This window comes from Hyperolius riggenbachi, chromosome 1 (genome assembly GCF_040937935.1).
Source record: "Hyperolius riggenbachi isolate aHypRig1 chromosome 1, aHypRig1.pri, whole genome shotgun sequence".
Taxonomy (NCBI): domain Eukaryota; kingdom Metazoa; phylum Chordata; class Amphibia; order Anura; family Hyperoliidae; genus Hyperolius; species Hyperolius riggenbachi.
In genome coordinates this window covers 490,578,003-490,595,880 of record NC_090646.1, presented here as the reverse complement: position 1 = coordinate 490,595,880, position 17,878 = coordinate 490,578,003, and the positions used below count along the sequence as shown (strand labels likewise).

Below are 17,878 nucleotides of genomic sequence, written 5' to 3'. Positions count from 1 at the left end.
TGCTGCCCCTTTGCAGTTCCATGTGAGGCAGGGCTATGAGCTGCAGCCCTGCCTCACACGCGTCTGTCAGCGGTGGATCTCCGTCTCTCCCCGCCCCTCTCAGCGAAAGGCAGACTGAGAGGGGCGGGAGAGAGGCGGAAAGCCGCCGCTGATAGACGCGTGTGAGGCAGGGCTCCAGCTCATAGCCATGCCTCACACAGACGCGCTTTCCAGAGATAGCAGGGGGGATTTGGGGGGTAAAGACCCCTCGTTATGCCTCAGGATAGCGACGTTTTAGCAGGGGGCAAACATGCCCCTGCTGAATATAAGCTAAAAAGCCATTTTTAATCTGGCTTCAGACTCTCTTTAAGAGATATATATTTTCATTTTTTTTTATTTAAATTTTTTGAGGGTGCCTCCTACATTTCTACTGTCTTTAAGTTACCCCGGAACGGGGGTAATCACTCCTCTTGGAGTAAACCTCCTTGTTGGAGCTGTGACCAATGTATCCACATCACAAGGCTGAGTGGGGGCGGTACTTCCCCCCCCCCCCCCCCCCCCATGCTTGTATCAGTGGTTGCCTCCAGAAAGCAACCCAGCCTTGTGATTATAATCACTTACTACTAATTCCTCTATCATGATATCTTATGAGAATACACCAGATCTGGCTTCAGGTGTCCGTGTGTCTTTTTCTATTTCTACAACCTTGGATTTTCTCTTCATATGCCTCTACTTAGTATGGTAGTAGCTCCTGATGGCAGTGGACCTCATGCACATCTCACACACATTTTGCCACTGAGAAATAGAACATGACCTTTCCTGGCATGTCATGCTTTGTGAATTGAGGCCAATCAATCATCTGTTCAGAGTAACCAAAACTATCTTGCACATCCTGGAGGTGCAAAGGCAAGGTTTCTTTGGGTTGCTTGACTGCGTGCACATGCATGTGTCACTGACAAGCTTAGTAGCTGACTTCCATTCACTCATTTATTTAACTGATTGCCTAGGTAAGGCTTTTTTTGTGAAATATGTGGTAAAATTGCAGCCAGATTGACGTTCATGAGGTCAGACATTATAGGATATGAGTTTGGTGTATGTGAAACATAATGTTAATTTGCTTTCTCCATTTGCAGATGGAAGCAGTCTTTTTGACTCCATGGCCAGTGGTATGCGTCTGATTGTGAGCTGCATTTCCTCTTTCCTCATCCTCTCTCTGCTGCTCTTTATGGTTCATCGGCTGCGCCAGAGGCGACGGGAGCGCATTGAATCCCTAATTGGGGCCAACTGTAAGTAGCTTCACAAAGATTCTGTGCTTTTCCTCTTGTAATATGCAGTGACCGTAGTTTGAATGGTATCTGAATGGGGAAGGACAACCCTGCCTGAGTTGTACACTGTAGCCATCCTTGAAAATGTGATTCCTGACTTGGATTGTGAGCTACAATTGTGTTTAAAGCCACTGCCTTATTTACCGAATGTGCAGTGCTGTGAAATCTGAGTTGTTTTTGCAGCTTGCAACCTACCCAATAAACTGAGAGGTCTTTGAACTTATTTACTTAAAGGGACACTTAAGTCAGACAAAAAAAATGAGTTTTACTCACCTAGGGCTTCCAATAGCCCCCTGCAGCTGTCCGGTGCCCTCGCCGTCTCCCTCCGATCCTCCTGGCCCCGCCGGCAGCCACTTCCTGTTTCGGTGACAGGAGCTGACAGGCTGGGGACGCGAGTGATTCTTTGCGTTCCCAGACACATTAGCACCCTCTATGCTGCTATATGGTATATGATGTATGCTATAGCAGCATAGATGACGCTATTGTGGCCAGGAACGCGAAGAATCACTCGCGTCCCCAGCCTGTCAGCTCCTGTCACCAAAACAGGAAGTGGCTGCCGACGGGGCCAGGAGGATCGGAGGGAGACGGCGAGGGCACGGACAGCTGCAGGGGGCTATTGGAAGCCCTAGGTAAGTAAAACTCATTTTTTTTGTTTGACTTAAGTGTCCCTTTAAAGGGATACTGTAGGGGGGTCGGGGGAAAATGAGTTGAAGTTACCTGGGGCTTCTAATGGCCCCCCACAGACATCCTGTGCCCACGCAGCCACTCCCCAATGCTTCGGCCCCGCCTCCGGTTCACTTCTGGAATTTCAGACTTTAAAGTCTGAAAACCACTGCGCCTGCGTTGCCGTGTCCTCGCTCCTGCTGATGGCACCAGGAGCGTACTGCGCAAGCCCAGTATGGTCTGTGCCTGCGCCGTGCGCTCCTGGTGACATCAGGGGAAGCGAGGACACGGCAACGCAGGCGCAGTGGTTTTCAGACTTTAAAGTCTGAAATTCCAATAGTGAACCAGAGGCGGGTCCAAAGCATCGGTGAGTGGCTCCGTGGGCACAGGACGTCTGTGGGGGACCATTAGAAGCCCCAGGTAACTTCAACTCATTTTCCCCCTCCCCCCCCCCCCCCCCCCACAAAAAAAATCGAGAGTTTGTATTAAGACAAATCGATCACAAAAACATGTAAGTGGTAATATACAAACAGTATTTACAAAGTACAAAAAGTACACTACATGGTCCAGCGCCCATATAAGATATAACCTGAAGCATACAAAAATGCATATAGGCTACAATAGGATATGGAGGCAGGATTGCTGCAAATCAAAATGACAGGGCTGGCCAGTAGTGAAATGTCTATAGACAAATGGAAAAACAGTGCAGGAGGGTAACAACAGAGAGAGTAAGGCGCACAGACACAGCTAAATTACCCAATGTGGCGTTTCACACCAGTGTCCTTTCTCAATGGTGTAGCAGGCTGAAGTGGACATGGACTCTGCTGCTGTCTACTCGCTTCAGTTGCCCTCTTCAGCCTGCTACACCATTGAGAAAGGACACTGGTGTGAAACGCCGCGTCTGGGTGATTTAGCGGTGTCTGTGCCTCGCTCTCTGTTGTTACCCCCCTGGACTGGTTTTCCATTTGTCTATAGACATTTCACTACTGGCCAGCCCTGTCATTTTGATTTGCAGCAATCCTGCCTCCATATCCTATTGTAGCCTATATACATTTTTGTATGCTTTATGTTATATCTTATATGAGCGCTGGACCATGTAGTGCACTTTTTGTACTTTGTAAATACTGTTCTATATTGCCACTTGCATGTTTTTGTGATCGATTTGTCTTAATACAAACTCTGGATTTTTGCAATTGATCTCATGGTGTCCTATGTACATTTTCAAATGATAAATGAACACCTACATACATTTATTTTAAAGAGAACCCAAGGTGTGTTTAAAGAATGTTATCTGCATACAGAGGCTGGATCTGCCTATACAGCCCAGCCTCCGTTGCTATCCCAAACCCCACTAAGGTCCCCCTGCACTCTGCAATCCCTCATAAATCACAGCCGTGCTGTGAGGCTGTGTTTACATCTGTAGTGTCAGTCTCCGATGCTCCCCCGCCTCCTGCATAGCTCCGGTCCCTGCCCCTGTCCCTTCCCTCCAATCAGCAGGGAGGGAAGGGATGCAGGCAGGGACTGGAGTTCTGCAGGAGGCGGGGAGAGCAGCAGACTGACACTATAGAGATAAACACAGCCAGCTCTGACATGCTGTTTGTCAGCAGCGTGGCTGTGATTTATGAGGGATTGCAGAGTGCAGGGGGACCTTAGGGGGGTTTGGGATAGCAACAGAGGCTGGGCTGTATAGGCAGATCCAGCCTCTGTATGCAGATAATATTCTTCAAACCCACCTCGGGTTCTCTTTAATGAACAGACCTACACAAAATTTAAAATTAACTCCTTACCTCCCACACTCTCCCATAAATGCCCAAATAAAACTTTTTCATAAAAAAAATTACAATACAAAACATAAATAGTTACCTTAGTTACTGAATTTTTTAAAAATATATCAAAAGTGTATATTACTGTTCTTTTTTTAAATTATGGGCTTGAAAATATCAATGGACGCAAAATAAGATAAAATATTGGCGCCATACATTGTAATAGGGACATAATTTAAATGGTGTAATAACTGGGACTAATGGGCAAATCAAATATGTGGGTTTTAATTATGGTAGCATGTATTATTTTAAAACTATATAGGCCGAAAACTGAGAAATAATGTTTTTCCAATTTTGTTCTTATTTTTCCTGTTAAAGAGGAGCTGTTAGGTATAGGGCCCTTAGAGAAAAAAAACACATATCAGTAGCTAAATATTGGCTGTACTTACATTACATATGCATTTCACTGTCCACGTTTGGATTTCACTGAATTTTTATATAGTATTTGCAGAGAATGATGCTCCTGACAGCTCATGGCAGGTTCCATGTTTGTCTGTCTCCTATGAAGCCAATTGTGATGTAATATCCTCCCTCCTTCCTGATGATTCAATCAGGATCAAAGATCCTAATGGTTCATGATCTGGACAACACTATTGTGCAGTGAATATTAATTAGCCATGTGGCTAGGAACAATAGCGGACTCATCCAGTATACTCTACGGAACATGTGCCCTGTGATTTTTCAGTGCTGTGATGTTACAAGCTGCTGTAACATGAGCCTGTAACTTTCCACTGTGAAAGCAGCCTTAGGGCGTGATAGGGAAATGAAGGGGGAGGACCCAAGGTAGTGCAGAGTGGGGAGAAGAAGCAGCCCCAGAATGCTTTGCAGTATGTTATGCGGCCTGGCAGCCTCCTTACGAGCTTGGGAATAACCAGCCTTGCTGTTAAGCAAGCATCAAAGTAAGAGAGATTTTTAACTTCAGTATTGCCTTTTTGGCTTCCTTCTAAACTGTTTAACACAGGAGAATAGAGGTTTAAATTAGCTTTTGCAGCCTGACAGTTACTCTTTAAAATTCGTTTGGACTAATATAATTCTTAGCAAAATGTACCACCCAAAGAAAGCTTAAAGGGATCATCAGCAACTACTTAAATTAAAAGATTACACTTACCTGGGGCTTCCTCCAGCCCACCATAGGCCACAAGGTCCTCCTGGCTCCTCTCCGTGTGCCTCTGCCGGCTCATGTTACCGGCGACAGGTGTCGGGCCGGCTCTTACTGGTTCCGGATGCATGGTGTCATCACGGCGGCCAGCATAACGGGTCTGTGCATGCACTGTTTAGCGTTAGAAAACCGCCCATGCGCAGACCTGTCGCTCCGGCCGCCGTGATGACGCGTAGCGGCCGGCGTGATGACACCATGAGTCAGGAACCAGGAAGATCCCCGGTAACGGGGCTGGCGGAGGCACACGAAGAGGAGCCAGGAGGACGCCGGGGGACCTCGCAGCCTACGGTGGGCTGGAGGAAGCCCCATGTAAGTATAATCTTTTAATTTAAGTCACTGCTCAGGGTCACTTTAATTGGTGACAGAAAGAAACAAGATATAGATCATTTCGTTATAAGTAGTGATAACGTTATTGGCAAATGAATGGGAGGAGTGCTGAAATGTGAAAATTGCTCAGATGCATAATTTAGAAAATACACTGAAGGCTGAAGTGGTTAAATTAAGCAGGAAGATTGGTAACTTCCCAGTGTTCTCCCCAGGAATTTTTTCCAGCCGGGTGGCATGAAAAAGTAGCCGGGTGGGGTGTGACAGGGGAATGCCGGACCAGTGCAACTCTGCTTACAGCATAGGTGGAGGAGGAGACAAGCCGATGTACCTGCTAGGTACACACAATGCAATTTTCTGACAGATTTACTGTCAGATCGATTATTTGCAACATGTTAAATCTGATTTTCAATCGATTTTCCGTTCACTTCTATGAGAAACAGAGCAGAAATTTGATCAGAAATCAGATTGGACGTGTTGGAAATAGTCGATCTGATGGTAAATCTGTCAGAAAATTGCATCATGTGTACCAGGAATTAGGGAGAAATTGTTTCAGATGATGGTGCTCAGGTTCCCCCAGCAACATGATTGACGGTAAAGATTAGATTGTAAGATCTTCTGAGTACAGTTAGTAACATTACGGTAGGGTTTAGATTGCAAACTCCTCTGTGGATAGTTAGTGACATCACAGCAGGGATTAGATTGTAAGGTCCTCTATGGATAGTTAGTGACATCACAGCAGGGATTAGATTGTAAGCTTCTCTGTTTGTAGTTAGTGACATAATGGCTGGGATCAGATTGTAAACTCCTCTGTGGATAGTTATGCCTGGTACACACCATGCGATGTTCTGGCAGATTTACTGCCAGATCAATTATTTCCAACATGCCCAATTTTCCCTAGGATTGAATGAAAAATCGATTGGAAATCAGAACATGCTGGAAATAATCGATCTGGCAGTAAATCTGCCAGAAAATCTCATTGTGTGTACCAACCATTAGGGACACAACGGCAGCGATTAGATTGTAAAATAGTTTGTGGATAGTTAGTGTCATCACAGCAGGGATTAGATGGTAAGATCCTCTGTGGATAGTTAGTGACAGAACATCAGGGACTAGATGGTAAGATCCTTCCTGGAGAGTAAGTGGCATAAAGGCATGAATTAGATTGTAAGCTCTTCTGTGGATAGTCAGTTACCTGATGGCAGGGGTAATTCAATCATAAATGATCATAGATATTGATCCAAAATAGGCAGCAAAAAGCTGGATTAATAAAAAAAACACACAGGTGACAGCCACCACGTATGTTATCTCAGATGATCACCTGCACACTGCTATCAGGCTATGTAACAAAGCCTTGTGACAGGACAAGCAGAGTCCCCTCGGTATGCAGCTGGCCAGTGTCCTGTCTGGGAGACTCCGAGATCTGCAATCCACACACACCGGGTCATCTTGAGGAGTAAGGGGGAGGGAGGGGGAAGGGGTGTGAATCCACACTGCCAGCGCAGCCACTCAGTAAGTGAAAAGAAATTCCTAACATTCCAGCCAGGCAGACTTCACATTAAGCTAACCTGTATTTATTTGTAGCTGCTTCTCTCTGCCTGGCTGTTCCTTGCGCGGTGCCCCGGCTCCCTCCTTGATCTATCATTTGCCGCCAGCTGCCTCCACGTGTGTCACAGCACTGCATAAGCCACTCCCCAAGCCATGCTAAGAGCGCAGCGATTGGCTGAGCTGTTACACAGGCCTGTTTTCAACGTAAGGAAGCCTGGCAGCTCTAAAAGTTTCACCGGAGCCTAGAGAAAGAATGCCAGACAGAATCCGTGATAAGCGAGCCCCTCCAGCCTGCCCGCGGCCACACCCACTGCTGCCTATCTGCATAGTTATGCAGGCTACAGACGGAGGTAGAGATGAGGGCAGCCAGAGGACTGACTAGGAGGGCAGAAGGCGTGCGTGCAGACTGCAGCTGTCGGCATGATGTACTGTAGCGCGGTCGGACGCTTCTGCTTTGGCTGTTTTTTTTCCTAGCTAGGTGGGCCAATGACAACAGGCGGGCGGGGTTTAAAAACAGCCGGGCGGCCCGCCCCCCTGATTGGCCCTGGGGAGAACACTGCTTCCAAAATCTGTAACATTGGCAGACAGTCAATAGGGAGAGCCACACAGCCCTGCTTTTCACCCTGATTTGGTCCAACACCCTGGAAGGCAGGACTTCACTCTGGCAGAAGGAGACATTTTATGGGGCTTTTCTGCATCAGTTTAGATGTGAAAATCTGTATACTCTTATACAGAAGAGCTCCTCCTGGTGGCTGCAGCACATTCAAAGGGATGTCGGGGATGCACTCCTGTTGTTGCAATACATGCTTGGTGTCTCTGAGATATCTCAGAAGCCTACGGACCAAGGACTGCAAATATCTATCCAACCACTCCCCAAGGCGTTCAGTGAGAGAACCTATACCAGCCACTATGGGCCGACCTTGTACAGGACCCTGCTTATGTACCTTGGGGAGATGGTGGAACATCGCTGCCCTAGGTCTGAAGACTATCAGGGTCTTCAGACCTAGGATAGGGCACACGATCATGTAGAATACACTAGGGAAGGGAGGTACCTGCCAAAGGCTCACAGTCTTGATGTCATTGTATCCTCTGTGTCTTATTATATGAACATTTTGTCTGCTATTTTTTTCGAATAGACATCTGTTATAGCTGTTCCGTTACTTGGCAGAAGAGGGTTCTCTTTTACATTGTAATGATATTTTTTCCTCTATAGTGCATCACTTTAACCTGGGTCGCAGAATGCCAGGATTTGACTATGGACCTGATGGCTTTGGTACTGGCCTGACCCCCCTTCACCTGTCTGATGATGGAGAAGGTGGAGCCTTCCATTTCCATGAGCCACCTCCACCTTACACAGCATACAAATACTCTGACATCCAGCACCCTGATGATCCTCCTCCACCATATGAAGCTTCTATATGCCCAGACATCATACTATGTTCAACAACAGGTGAGAATGCCTCAGGCTGCTATATTTTGGGAAACAATGGCTCTTACTGTAAATCCAAATGCTACAACAAATGATGTCTGTTTCCATGAATAGAAGAAGACTTGTTGATGTAAGTCATTCATCTGCACTGAAATGACCAAGCAATTGCTGAAATGTATAGAACTGTGAACAGGCCTGTGTAATTTCAGCAGAGTGCTGGTCTTAAGACAAAATGGTAAGGAGCGACAGATTGTAGGATATCAAATTCCAAACAGTTTTTGTCTACCTTCCGATGTAGTATTACATAAAATATGTGAAATTGAGCACCAATGAACTAGAAAGCCTTTGGATTTTGTTTCTAAGCATGAAAAGCAAGTTCTCCCAAAATCTCTGTTTATATTTCCACTAAATGTTGCTTAGACCTCACCACCTTGCAATAAACCTAACCCTAGTTTTGTCCTGTTTCCTATCCCTGTAAACCAGAGTTCCCCAACCCTGTCCTCAAGGCCCACCATCAGTACATGTTTTGCAGAAAACCACACACATGTACAGGTGGGGTAATTAGTGTCTCATCAGAACTGATTAACTCCCTCTGGATTTCTACAAAACATGCACTGTTGGTCGACCTTGATGACAGGTTTAGGGAACACTGCAGTGTAAACTAGTATGCCAACCTATAATCCCTCACAGGACTGCTAAAGTACAATATGCAAGTAAGTGTGTCTTAACCACTTGGCAACCTCTGCCACGCTTATCTACGCCCCTATAAAATTCACCTGAGTCACAGGGGCGTGGATAAGCAACTCCTGTTTATTTTCCTGCCGAGCGCGATCTCGTTCGCGTGCACGCGGATGCGTGTACGCGTCGGACGCCCGCTGGTCCGTGATTGGCTGATGTGAACATGTGTTCACAAAGCCAATCAAAGTGCTTGCAAGTTTGAATGAGCACTGCCAAAGCCAATGACAGTGCTCATTCATTCAGAATGTGTGTAAACATTGAATCAGTCACTATGCTGTTATGCTGGATACACACGGTGCGTTCGCGCACTCAATTTTCCCGTCGATTCGTTTATTTCCAACATGTCCGATTTGGATTTCGATGGATCGTTAGGTCGATTCGCATGCAAAGTATGCCGAATCGACCTAACGATCCATCGAAATCCAAATCGGACATGTTGGAAATAAACGAATCGACGGGAAAACGAGTGCGCGAACGCACCGTGTGTATCCAGCATTACAGTTACTGAGATCACTCTTGAGAGGATCTCAGATAACTAATACAGCATTAGTGAGTGATCAGCATCAGTGAGGTTTTTTTAAAATAAATTATACCCCCATTAATAGGGCTGCACGATTTTAGGTAAAAATTGAAATTGCGATTTTTCTCTCAAAAATTGCGATTTCGATTTTTTCACGATTTTTTTTGTACTGGAATCTCTTAAAGGAAAAATTAGGCTAGTTACTTACCTGGGGCTTCTTCTAGCACCCTAAAGTCCTCCTGCTCCCTCACCGCCATTCCACTCTCCTCTGTTCCTTAGCCCTGCACCTCCTCGATCATGATCCAGTGGCCAGGAGTGCTTTGCCCATGCACAGTAGCAATTATTAGTTACCGCGCAAGTGCAAAACGCTACTGGTCACGAGAATGTGATAGGGGAGGCGAGTGACATGTGGCTGCACATGCAGTGTTCAGAGAGGAAAAAAGCAGTGCGGAATGACCACAAGTGACAAGAACAATTTAAGGGGCTGGAAGAAGCCCCAGGTAAGTAACTGGCAATTTTCCTTTAACAGTTAAAGTGTCCTTTAAAGTTCTAACTACCTTTCAGCTGATTTAACTATGAAACTAGCAGCTGTCAAAGGCCAGGGTGTCTCTTACTAATCACTCTGTGCCTCTGTCTGCTGATGCCATGGGTGAGTCTGTGGTCATCTGTACACTGACTCACTCCCCCTCCCCCCCCCCCCCCCCAAACTGCAGCTCCCTCACACGAGTGACACTCACTTCTATCATCAATCAGGGCATGACAGGATAATTGTGGGGTGAAAGGATCAAGCATCCTAAAGTTCTGGCTGCGGGGGTTGAGTTAGAGGGCCCCCTCCTCCATTAGTAGTAGCCAGCGAGATCACACACATGCACAAGCTGCGGCTGGGACCAGCACAGGGAAAGCAGGAGAGCGTCTGGCTGGACATGCCACAAAGATCAGAGCTGTGTTATCTCCCAGCTGCAGCTCAGCTCTATGAGCTGCGAGTACAGGGAGAGAAGGAGGAGGACAGCGTCTGGCTGCACATTCCGAGAGCCACGCTCTCTCTCTTCAGCTCAACTGAACTGCGTGTGACGTCGCTGCATTCCCCGCCCCTCCACACAACACACAACTGCTGGGAGCTGAGGAGGTCGGAGATAGCGTCCCTGAGTGACAGCGGCTGGCTGCAATGATACAGCCGCTGCTGATCACTAATAAATGCACAGAGCAGGGATAATTTTACCCGGGCGCTCATGGATCTCACCCAGGCGGCCTGCCCAGGTAAATGGCTCTGGGGAGAACACTGCGCTTGTATCTGGCCCCGCTGTGCGCGGATTGGCCAGAAGCAGTGAATATGCATTAGGGTTAATAAGCGGGGGGCGGATCCACTCTGCTCGCTCGAGTGGATCCGCCCCCCCCCCCCCCGCTCATTAACACTACTGCATATTCACTGCTCTGGCCAATCCGCGCACAGCGGGGCCAGATAAAAGCATACAGACAGCGGGGACAAAAAAACCGACGTCTTGACACAAACCGCGGTTTCGGTTTTAAACCGAAAAACCGTGCAGCCCTACCCATTAAGCCCATTAACCCTTGCCTCCCTTAAATGTGAAAATTGCTGTGGTTTTTAGGTGAAAAACTCTGTGGTTGAGAAGTGGTTAAAGGGGACCTGAAGTGAGCAGTGCTGTGAAGTCAGTACAAAAAGCATCAGACTCCTCAGTTTATGAAACCACTGACTCCAGGTATCCAAAATTGCTCTGACTCCTCAACTCTAACTCTGACTCCACGGCCCTGGAAGTGAGAGGCATATAGTGGGTGCCATATTTATTTATTTGTAAACAATACCTGTTGCCTGGCAGCCCTGCTGATTTATTTAGCTGCAAGGGTGTCTGAATCACACACCTGAAACTATCATACAGCTAATCCATCCATCCATCGGCGTGCATGATTATAGTCTATGGTTAAAAGTATTAAAAGCAGAGGACTAGCAGGACAGTCAGGCAACTAGAATTATTTAAAAGGAAATGCATTTAAAGAAAACCTGAGATGATAAGAAGAAAATTTTATACATACCTGGGGCTTCCTCCAGCCCCCTTCAGGCTGATAAATCCCTCGCCATCTTTCCACGCCACGTGGATCGTCCGCTAAGTGGACCAGTAACTTCACCAATCAGGGCATACTGGTCATGCATGGCCCGGCCGCGCGCGTGCCCCATTGCGCTCTCATTGGTAGGAGAGTTCTGCGCTTGTACAGTACTGCTGCGCAGGCGCAGAACACTCCCCGTAACAAGAGCACAACTGGGGAGCGCGCAAACTGATGCTGCTGGTTGTCTGGTTATTAAATTTACCCTTGCTTCAGTCCTCTGAGTAGGGCTGTGGAGTCGGTACAAAAATCCTCTGACTCAGACTCCTCAGTTTAGGATTCCTCCGACTCCTCTAATTTGCATATTACAATCTTGTTGATTGAAAGTATGTAACATAAAATGCATCTCTTAACTGCCAACGCTTAGGAATTTTAAGAGAATACTGAAGTGAGAGGGATATAGAGGCTGCCATATTTATTCCCTTTTAAACAATACCAGTTACCTGGCTAGCTGGCTGATCTTCTGCCTCTAATACTTTGTCATAGACTAAAACTAGTCCTACTTGTAGAAGGTACAGACAGGAACAAAGAGCATCTATCAGGCCCTAAGCAATGTAACTTTGGGTGCATGTAAGAGTGTTGTGCAGGTACTATGCAGGAGAATGAGGGGATTCTTCCTCTATTACACATTCTTCATGTACAATCTGAACCAGGTTTATGGGTGATAGACAACACCTCTGTGTTCAATGTGAACAACATTCTCAGTGGATTCCCTGCAGCTCTGTGGGGAGTGCATATGTATAGTACTACTGTGTAACTTAAAGTAAACCTGAAAGCTGAGACAGATGAACGTTTTATACATACCTGGGGCTTCCTCCAGCACTCTTCAGGCTAATTAGTCCCTCGCTGTCCTCCTCCACCACCTGGATCTTCTGCTATGGGTCCAGGTACCTGAGCCAGTCGGGCACAGTGCTCATGCACACACTCCACCACCAGGAATGTACTACACCTGTGTAGCACTATTGCGCAGGTGCAGAACGCTCCTGGCTGTGAAAGCAGCACGTGGCCAGACTGTGCTGACTGGCTGAATTACCAGGACTCATAGCAGAAGATCCAGGTGGCGGAGGAGGACAGCGAGGGACTGATTAGCCTGAAGGGGGCTGGAGGAAGCCCCAGGTATGTATAAAACTTTTCTTTTCGTCCGTCTCAGGTACCCTTTAATTCGTAGTCACCAAACAAATTTTAACAATATATCAAATTATTTGATTTCATGAGCAAAGAGAGTGCATAAATTTGCATAAACCAGCATCAGCGCATAATTATTTCCATCTCATTGACCATCTCTATTAGTGACACGGCTACACATCAGGCTTTATTCTTACAGCATAGATGTTATTTAGTACATATAAAAGATTCATTTGTACACATATATACAGTCACAATCAGATATGTATATCTGACTTTAAAAATACGGGGACTGCAGCACAAGGAACTATTTTTTGATTGGTTTATTTCATTTTTGGGGACTAAGCACTGCTATTTCTGTACATATAAGTAATTTATGATGACTATTATCTGAGAAATAGAACATTGTATCATATTGTCTATTTTAATTACAGTTTAAATTCATTCGGAGTTGGGAGTCTGTGCATTTTATCCCGACTCCGACTCCAGGTACCCAAAATTGCTCCGACTCCACAGCCCTGCCTCTGATCCCAAATACAACCTGAGTAGAGGTCTTCTAGTTCTTTGTCTTGGATTCTTGTCCCACTCATTCTTTTCATTCACAAACCATTAACTGCTAGTTACCAGTGCTGTCCTTGTTATGTGGACAATAGAAAGGGAAAAAACAGAACTCTGTCAAAAGAATCAAATAGACTATTCATTATAATTCCATGATTATGAGGTTACCTGGCTGCATAGAAAAGAGTTTGGAGTATAACAAATGTTACAAACTTCAAAGCACCTCGTTATAGGTGAATTTAATAGGAACAGTGAAGGGAGGGGAATCTGGAGTCTGACTGCTGTTCTCTTTATATATGGCAGCTGAGGACTTTAATGACCATTTCTTGGTTTTAGTAATTGTGATTCACAGATCTGAGCAAGCTTGAGGTCACATAATGTGCTTAGCATGCTAGGTAAGCTATACCATAAATGTTTAAAGGCCCATACACACGGGGCACAACTGTCGCCACAAACACGTGGCACGCGCATGTATGTCTGAGAGACCGTTGCCCCGTGTGTATGACGAGCGCGCCATGAACTGTCGCCGGATAGTGAAGTTGCTGTGCGATTGAAAAGTGCAATCGCCGGCAGCTGTCGCTAGTCCGCCACGCGTACTGCGCATGTATGCTGACTAGCAACAGGAGACAAACGCAAGTGAATGGAGCATCCGGCCGGGGGATGCTCCTTTCACAAACAGCTTCTGCCGCGTCTCTGCCTTTCTGGCGAGACATGTGGATAGCTGTCACCACCAGCGAGCTATCGCTCCCTGGTCTCTCGGCTGCATGCAACAGGGGACAGTTGTGCCCCGTGTGTATGTAGCTTTAGGCAGAGGATCATCATGAGACGGGCAAGCAGCATTTTTTGAAAAGTAAGTTTGCAATGGTTCTATAACTATTTCTATTTCTTTAACTATTGGTTTCCTTTAAAGGGGTTCTCTGGGGGAGGGAGGGGTTTGAAAATAAAAACAGACACTTACCTGGGGCTTCTACCGGCCCCCTGCAGCTGTAATGCCCCACGCCGTCCTCCAGCGATCCGCCATTCCCCGCCGCCAATGCCGGCCTGAAATTCGTCTAACAAAATGAATAGTGCTTGCTCCCGCACACATCATCGGGAGCTTACTGCGCAGGCGCTGTACGAAGTTTTATAAACTCCGGATGATGCATGTGGGAGCTAGCACACGCACAGCTGCGGTTGGATGAGATGCCGGGACTGGCGGCGGGGAATGGCTGATCATTGGAGGACGGTGTGGGACATTACAGCTGCAGGGGGCCTTTAGAAGCACCAGGTGTCTGTTTTTATTTTTGAATCTGCAAAACACTGGATTACACCAATGATAAATAGGTAGGCAGCAGTTATATTTCTGAAACCCTAATAAAAAAAAACTACCCCTAACAGATGGATCAGCCTTACATTCCGTCATTCATCAGTGTTTACAAACACTGACAAATACCGTATATACTCGCAAGCAAACTGAATTTTTGACCCCCAAAAAGTGGGTCAAAAGTTGGGGGGTCGGCTTGCTTGCGAGTGTGTCAAAAAATGAAGCCTCCGCTTCCCCGCTCCCCCCGCGGCCACCGCTGCTATTACCTTAGCTCGGCGCCGCTTCTATTCCCCTGTCCTGCTCGTATAATCCACAGCAGTGCGCCCCACGGCGGCTGCTGTCATGAGAGAGCCGTGGAGGGAGAGAGTGCTTCCCATAGTAACGGCGCTACAGGAAGCCGCTCTTTCTATGGCTTCCTCCTTTATCACAGCAGCCGCGCGCTGCTGTGGATTATACGAGCAGGACAGGGGAATAGAAGCGGCACCGAGCTAAGGTAATAGCAGCGGGGGGGGGGTTCACTATACTACCTACGCTGGCACTATACTAGCTATACTGGGGCACGTTACTAGCTATACTGGGCACTATACTGGGGCACGTTACTAGCTATACTGGGGCACGTTACTAGCTATACTGGGCACTATACTAGGTATACTGGGGAACGTTACTAGCTATACTGGGCACTATTCTAGCTATACTGGGCGCCATACTAGCTATACTGGGGCGCTACCTACCCATACTGGGCACTATACTGGCTATACTGGGGCACTAACTACCCATACTGGGCACTATACTAGCTATACTGGGGCATTACCTACCCATACTGGGCACGAAACTAGCTATACTTGGGCACTACCCACCCATACTGGGCACTTTACTAGCTATACTGGGGCACTACCTACCCATACTGGGCACTTTACTAGCTATACTGAGGCACCACCTACCCATACTGGGCACTATACTAGCTATACCGGGACACACTGGGGGGAACACACGGACAACCTTTCCTACCCCCGGCTTATATGAGGGTCAATAATTTTTCCCTGGTTTTCCAGGTAAAAGTTGGGGGGTCGGCTTATATGCGAGTCGGCTTGCTTGCGAGTATATACGGTAAATGTTATTTCTATGGAACCTTTTACGTTTTTAAAAAACTATTTACATTGATTGAAAGAGGGAATTTTAATACTTTATGCCAAACCTTGCACGCTAACTCAGCGCGGGAAACTGTGTGCATCCTAAAGGGCTTCAGGCGTACTAAGGCGCTTTTAGGCGTGCTAAGTTAGCACCCTTTTGTGAATCAAGCCCTTTAAGCTGTAGTTTCAGTTCACACTAAATCTGAATTGTTTTTTGAGAGCAGTGCTTCCCTAAAAAACATATTTAAAGAAATCTGGCCAAAGGGAAGGATAGTCTGGTAAAAGCCACTTTTGTATGGCTATTACGGATTGGGTCGTTTGGGTGCAGGGATTGTCAGGCATCTAAAAGATGCCTGTGCTAAATATCGGTAATTAGGCGGCCAAGCTACAACACAGTAAATAATGGTTATAGCAGGTCATAGACGATAGGCTACAACTAGTGGTCGTTTGGGCGCCAGGGTTAGTGTTAGAAGTTAGAGCAGAGAGGTTAGTTTTAGGCACTTGAAGGGGTCAATATTTTTTTTTCCATTCTACAACTCTGCTAAACTTCAGACCACTGGCTTATGGAGAGCAGTGTTTTAATTTACTGGGTGCTTTTTAGTAGAATTGTTTTGGCTATCTTGCTCTTAATGTATTCTGATAATGTATCTTTTGTTTTTGTGAACCTAAATAACAGATCGTACAGCTCGTCAGTCTACTGTTTTGGGTCAGCTGTCCACTGCAAGTAGCAGCAATGCCTCCTCACCTCAGACTACAGAAGAACCACTGCCACCAGCTGGCCTGCCACTGTCTCAGACACAAGGAGAATCTGAAAACCCTGAGGATAGAAGCGGTTCACTCCTTGTCACCCCCAGTATTTTACAAAGCGAAGCCTTCTCCAGCCCTGTGCAGACAGGGCCGTCTCTTAATACTGTTGTCTAGGATGAGAGGAAAGAAAAGCACATGAGAGTCTGAGAATAACATGATCAATGCTGATGACGGAGCACTAAGTGTAAGGAGGTCCTGGGAACGTTTTAGTACTCTGATCTACTACATCATGCTCTCAGAACAAACATTGTTTTCCCCCGCTCTGCCCTTCTCATTAACCCATTTGCTACCTAAATTCTTTCTGCCATTTCACAAAACTCCTCAGGCAGATCATGTACAAAATAGGCAATTTACTTCCTGTCTTGATTTCATCATGTACATATTACATTTCAAGTGCTGCACTTTCTCCATTCCCCTTAGAGTGTATGTGTGAGAGAGAGGATGACAGCATCTTCTGTAGAGTTTTTATACATATTTTGGGATTGTATTTTGCTTTATTTGGAACTTGAATAACTTGCAATAATCGAGCAAGAACTGCAATCAAGGGACCCCTCGGGCAATGCTGTAAGTGGAGTTCCAGCATGATGGAAGATCAGAGCGTGCACCATGAAATTCAGGACAAGTGACTAATTGGTGTTCACTCCGATGTTGCACTGCCACCAAGTTTACGGCAGTAATGGATTTAATACTTTTTTTTTTTTCTGAACCCTCCCAAGCACGCAACAACATAATTGTGAGATCTTTGTATGTGTGACAAATTTGCATCTGTTTGTAGACTTCCTAGGAGTAGATATTATCTACGTTTGGGACCAGGAGCTTATTTTTTCTCTCTTTTCAATAAAGACTAAAGGAAGACTTATTAATGTCACTCCAGCTTTGAACTTATTACAGATATGTCTCAATTTTGTGTCCCTACATGGCCTTAGTACCAGCTGTCCCCAAACAAAATGTATTATTAGCATATCGCCGCATGTACATGAGATGTTATGGTTAACCTACTGGAATGGTGAGAGCTTGTTTATCTTGCAGCACTGTTATTGGAAAGAACAAGAAGCTGTTTTGTGTCTAGTATTTCTCAATCTCATCACTTGTCCTATCATGGCAATTAAATATGTCACCTATTTCGTAAAAGAAAAAATACCACACCCCATCCTCTTTTAAAAGTGCATTCTGTATTCATCAGTTGTGAGTGGCCTACTTCCATTAGCAAATGCTTGACATGCACTGCTGTACAAATCTAAATGTCAGTGTTCTTTTAAAAGTAATACCTTGAAATTGCAGTTAAGCCAACACCTGTTTGCTGTGGCTTATATTTGAGAACTAAAGCAA

General features: G+C 46.1%; 1 protein-coding gene across 4 annotated transcripts in view; it reads left to right on the top strand.

Moving 5' to 3' along the window:
* Positions 1-17,408, top strand: part of DGCR2 (DiGeorge syndrome critical region gene 2) — a 92,426-nt gene extending 75,018 nt beyond the window's left edge. For all 4 annotated transcript variants that reach the window (XM_068242843.1, XM_068242858.1, XM_068242832.1 and 1 more), the window contains 3 exons: positions 1,113-1,265; positions 8,035-8,271; positions 16,419-17,408. In XM_068242843.1, coding sequence (XP_068098944.1) covers positions 1,113-1,265; positions 8,035-8,271; positions 16,419-16,663 — 635 coding nt within the window. In that variant the 3' untranslated portion in view covers positions 16,664-17,408. The remainder of the gene's footprint in view (positions 1-1,112; positions 1,266-8,034; positions 8,272-16,418) is intronic.
* The last annotated feature ends 470 nt before the right edge of the window (positions 17,409-17,878 follow it).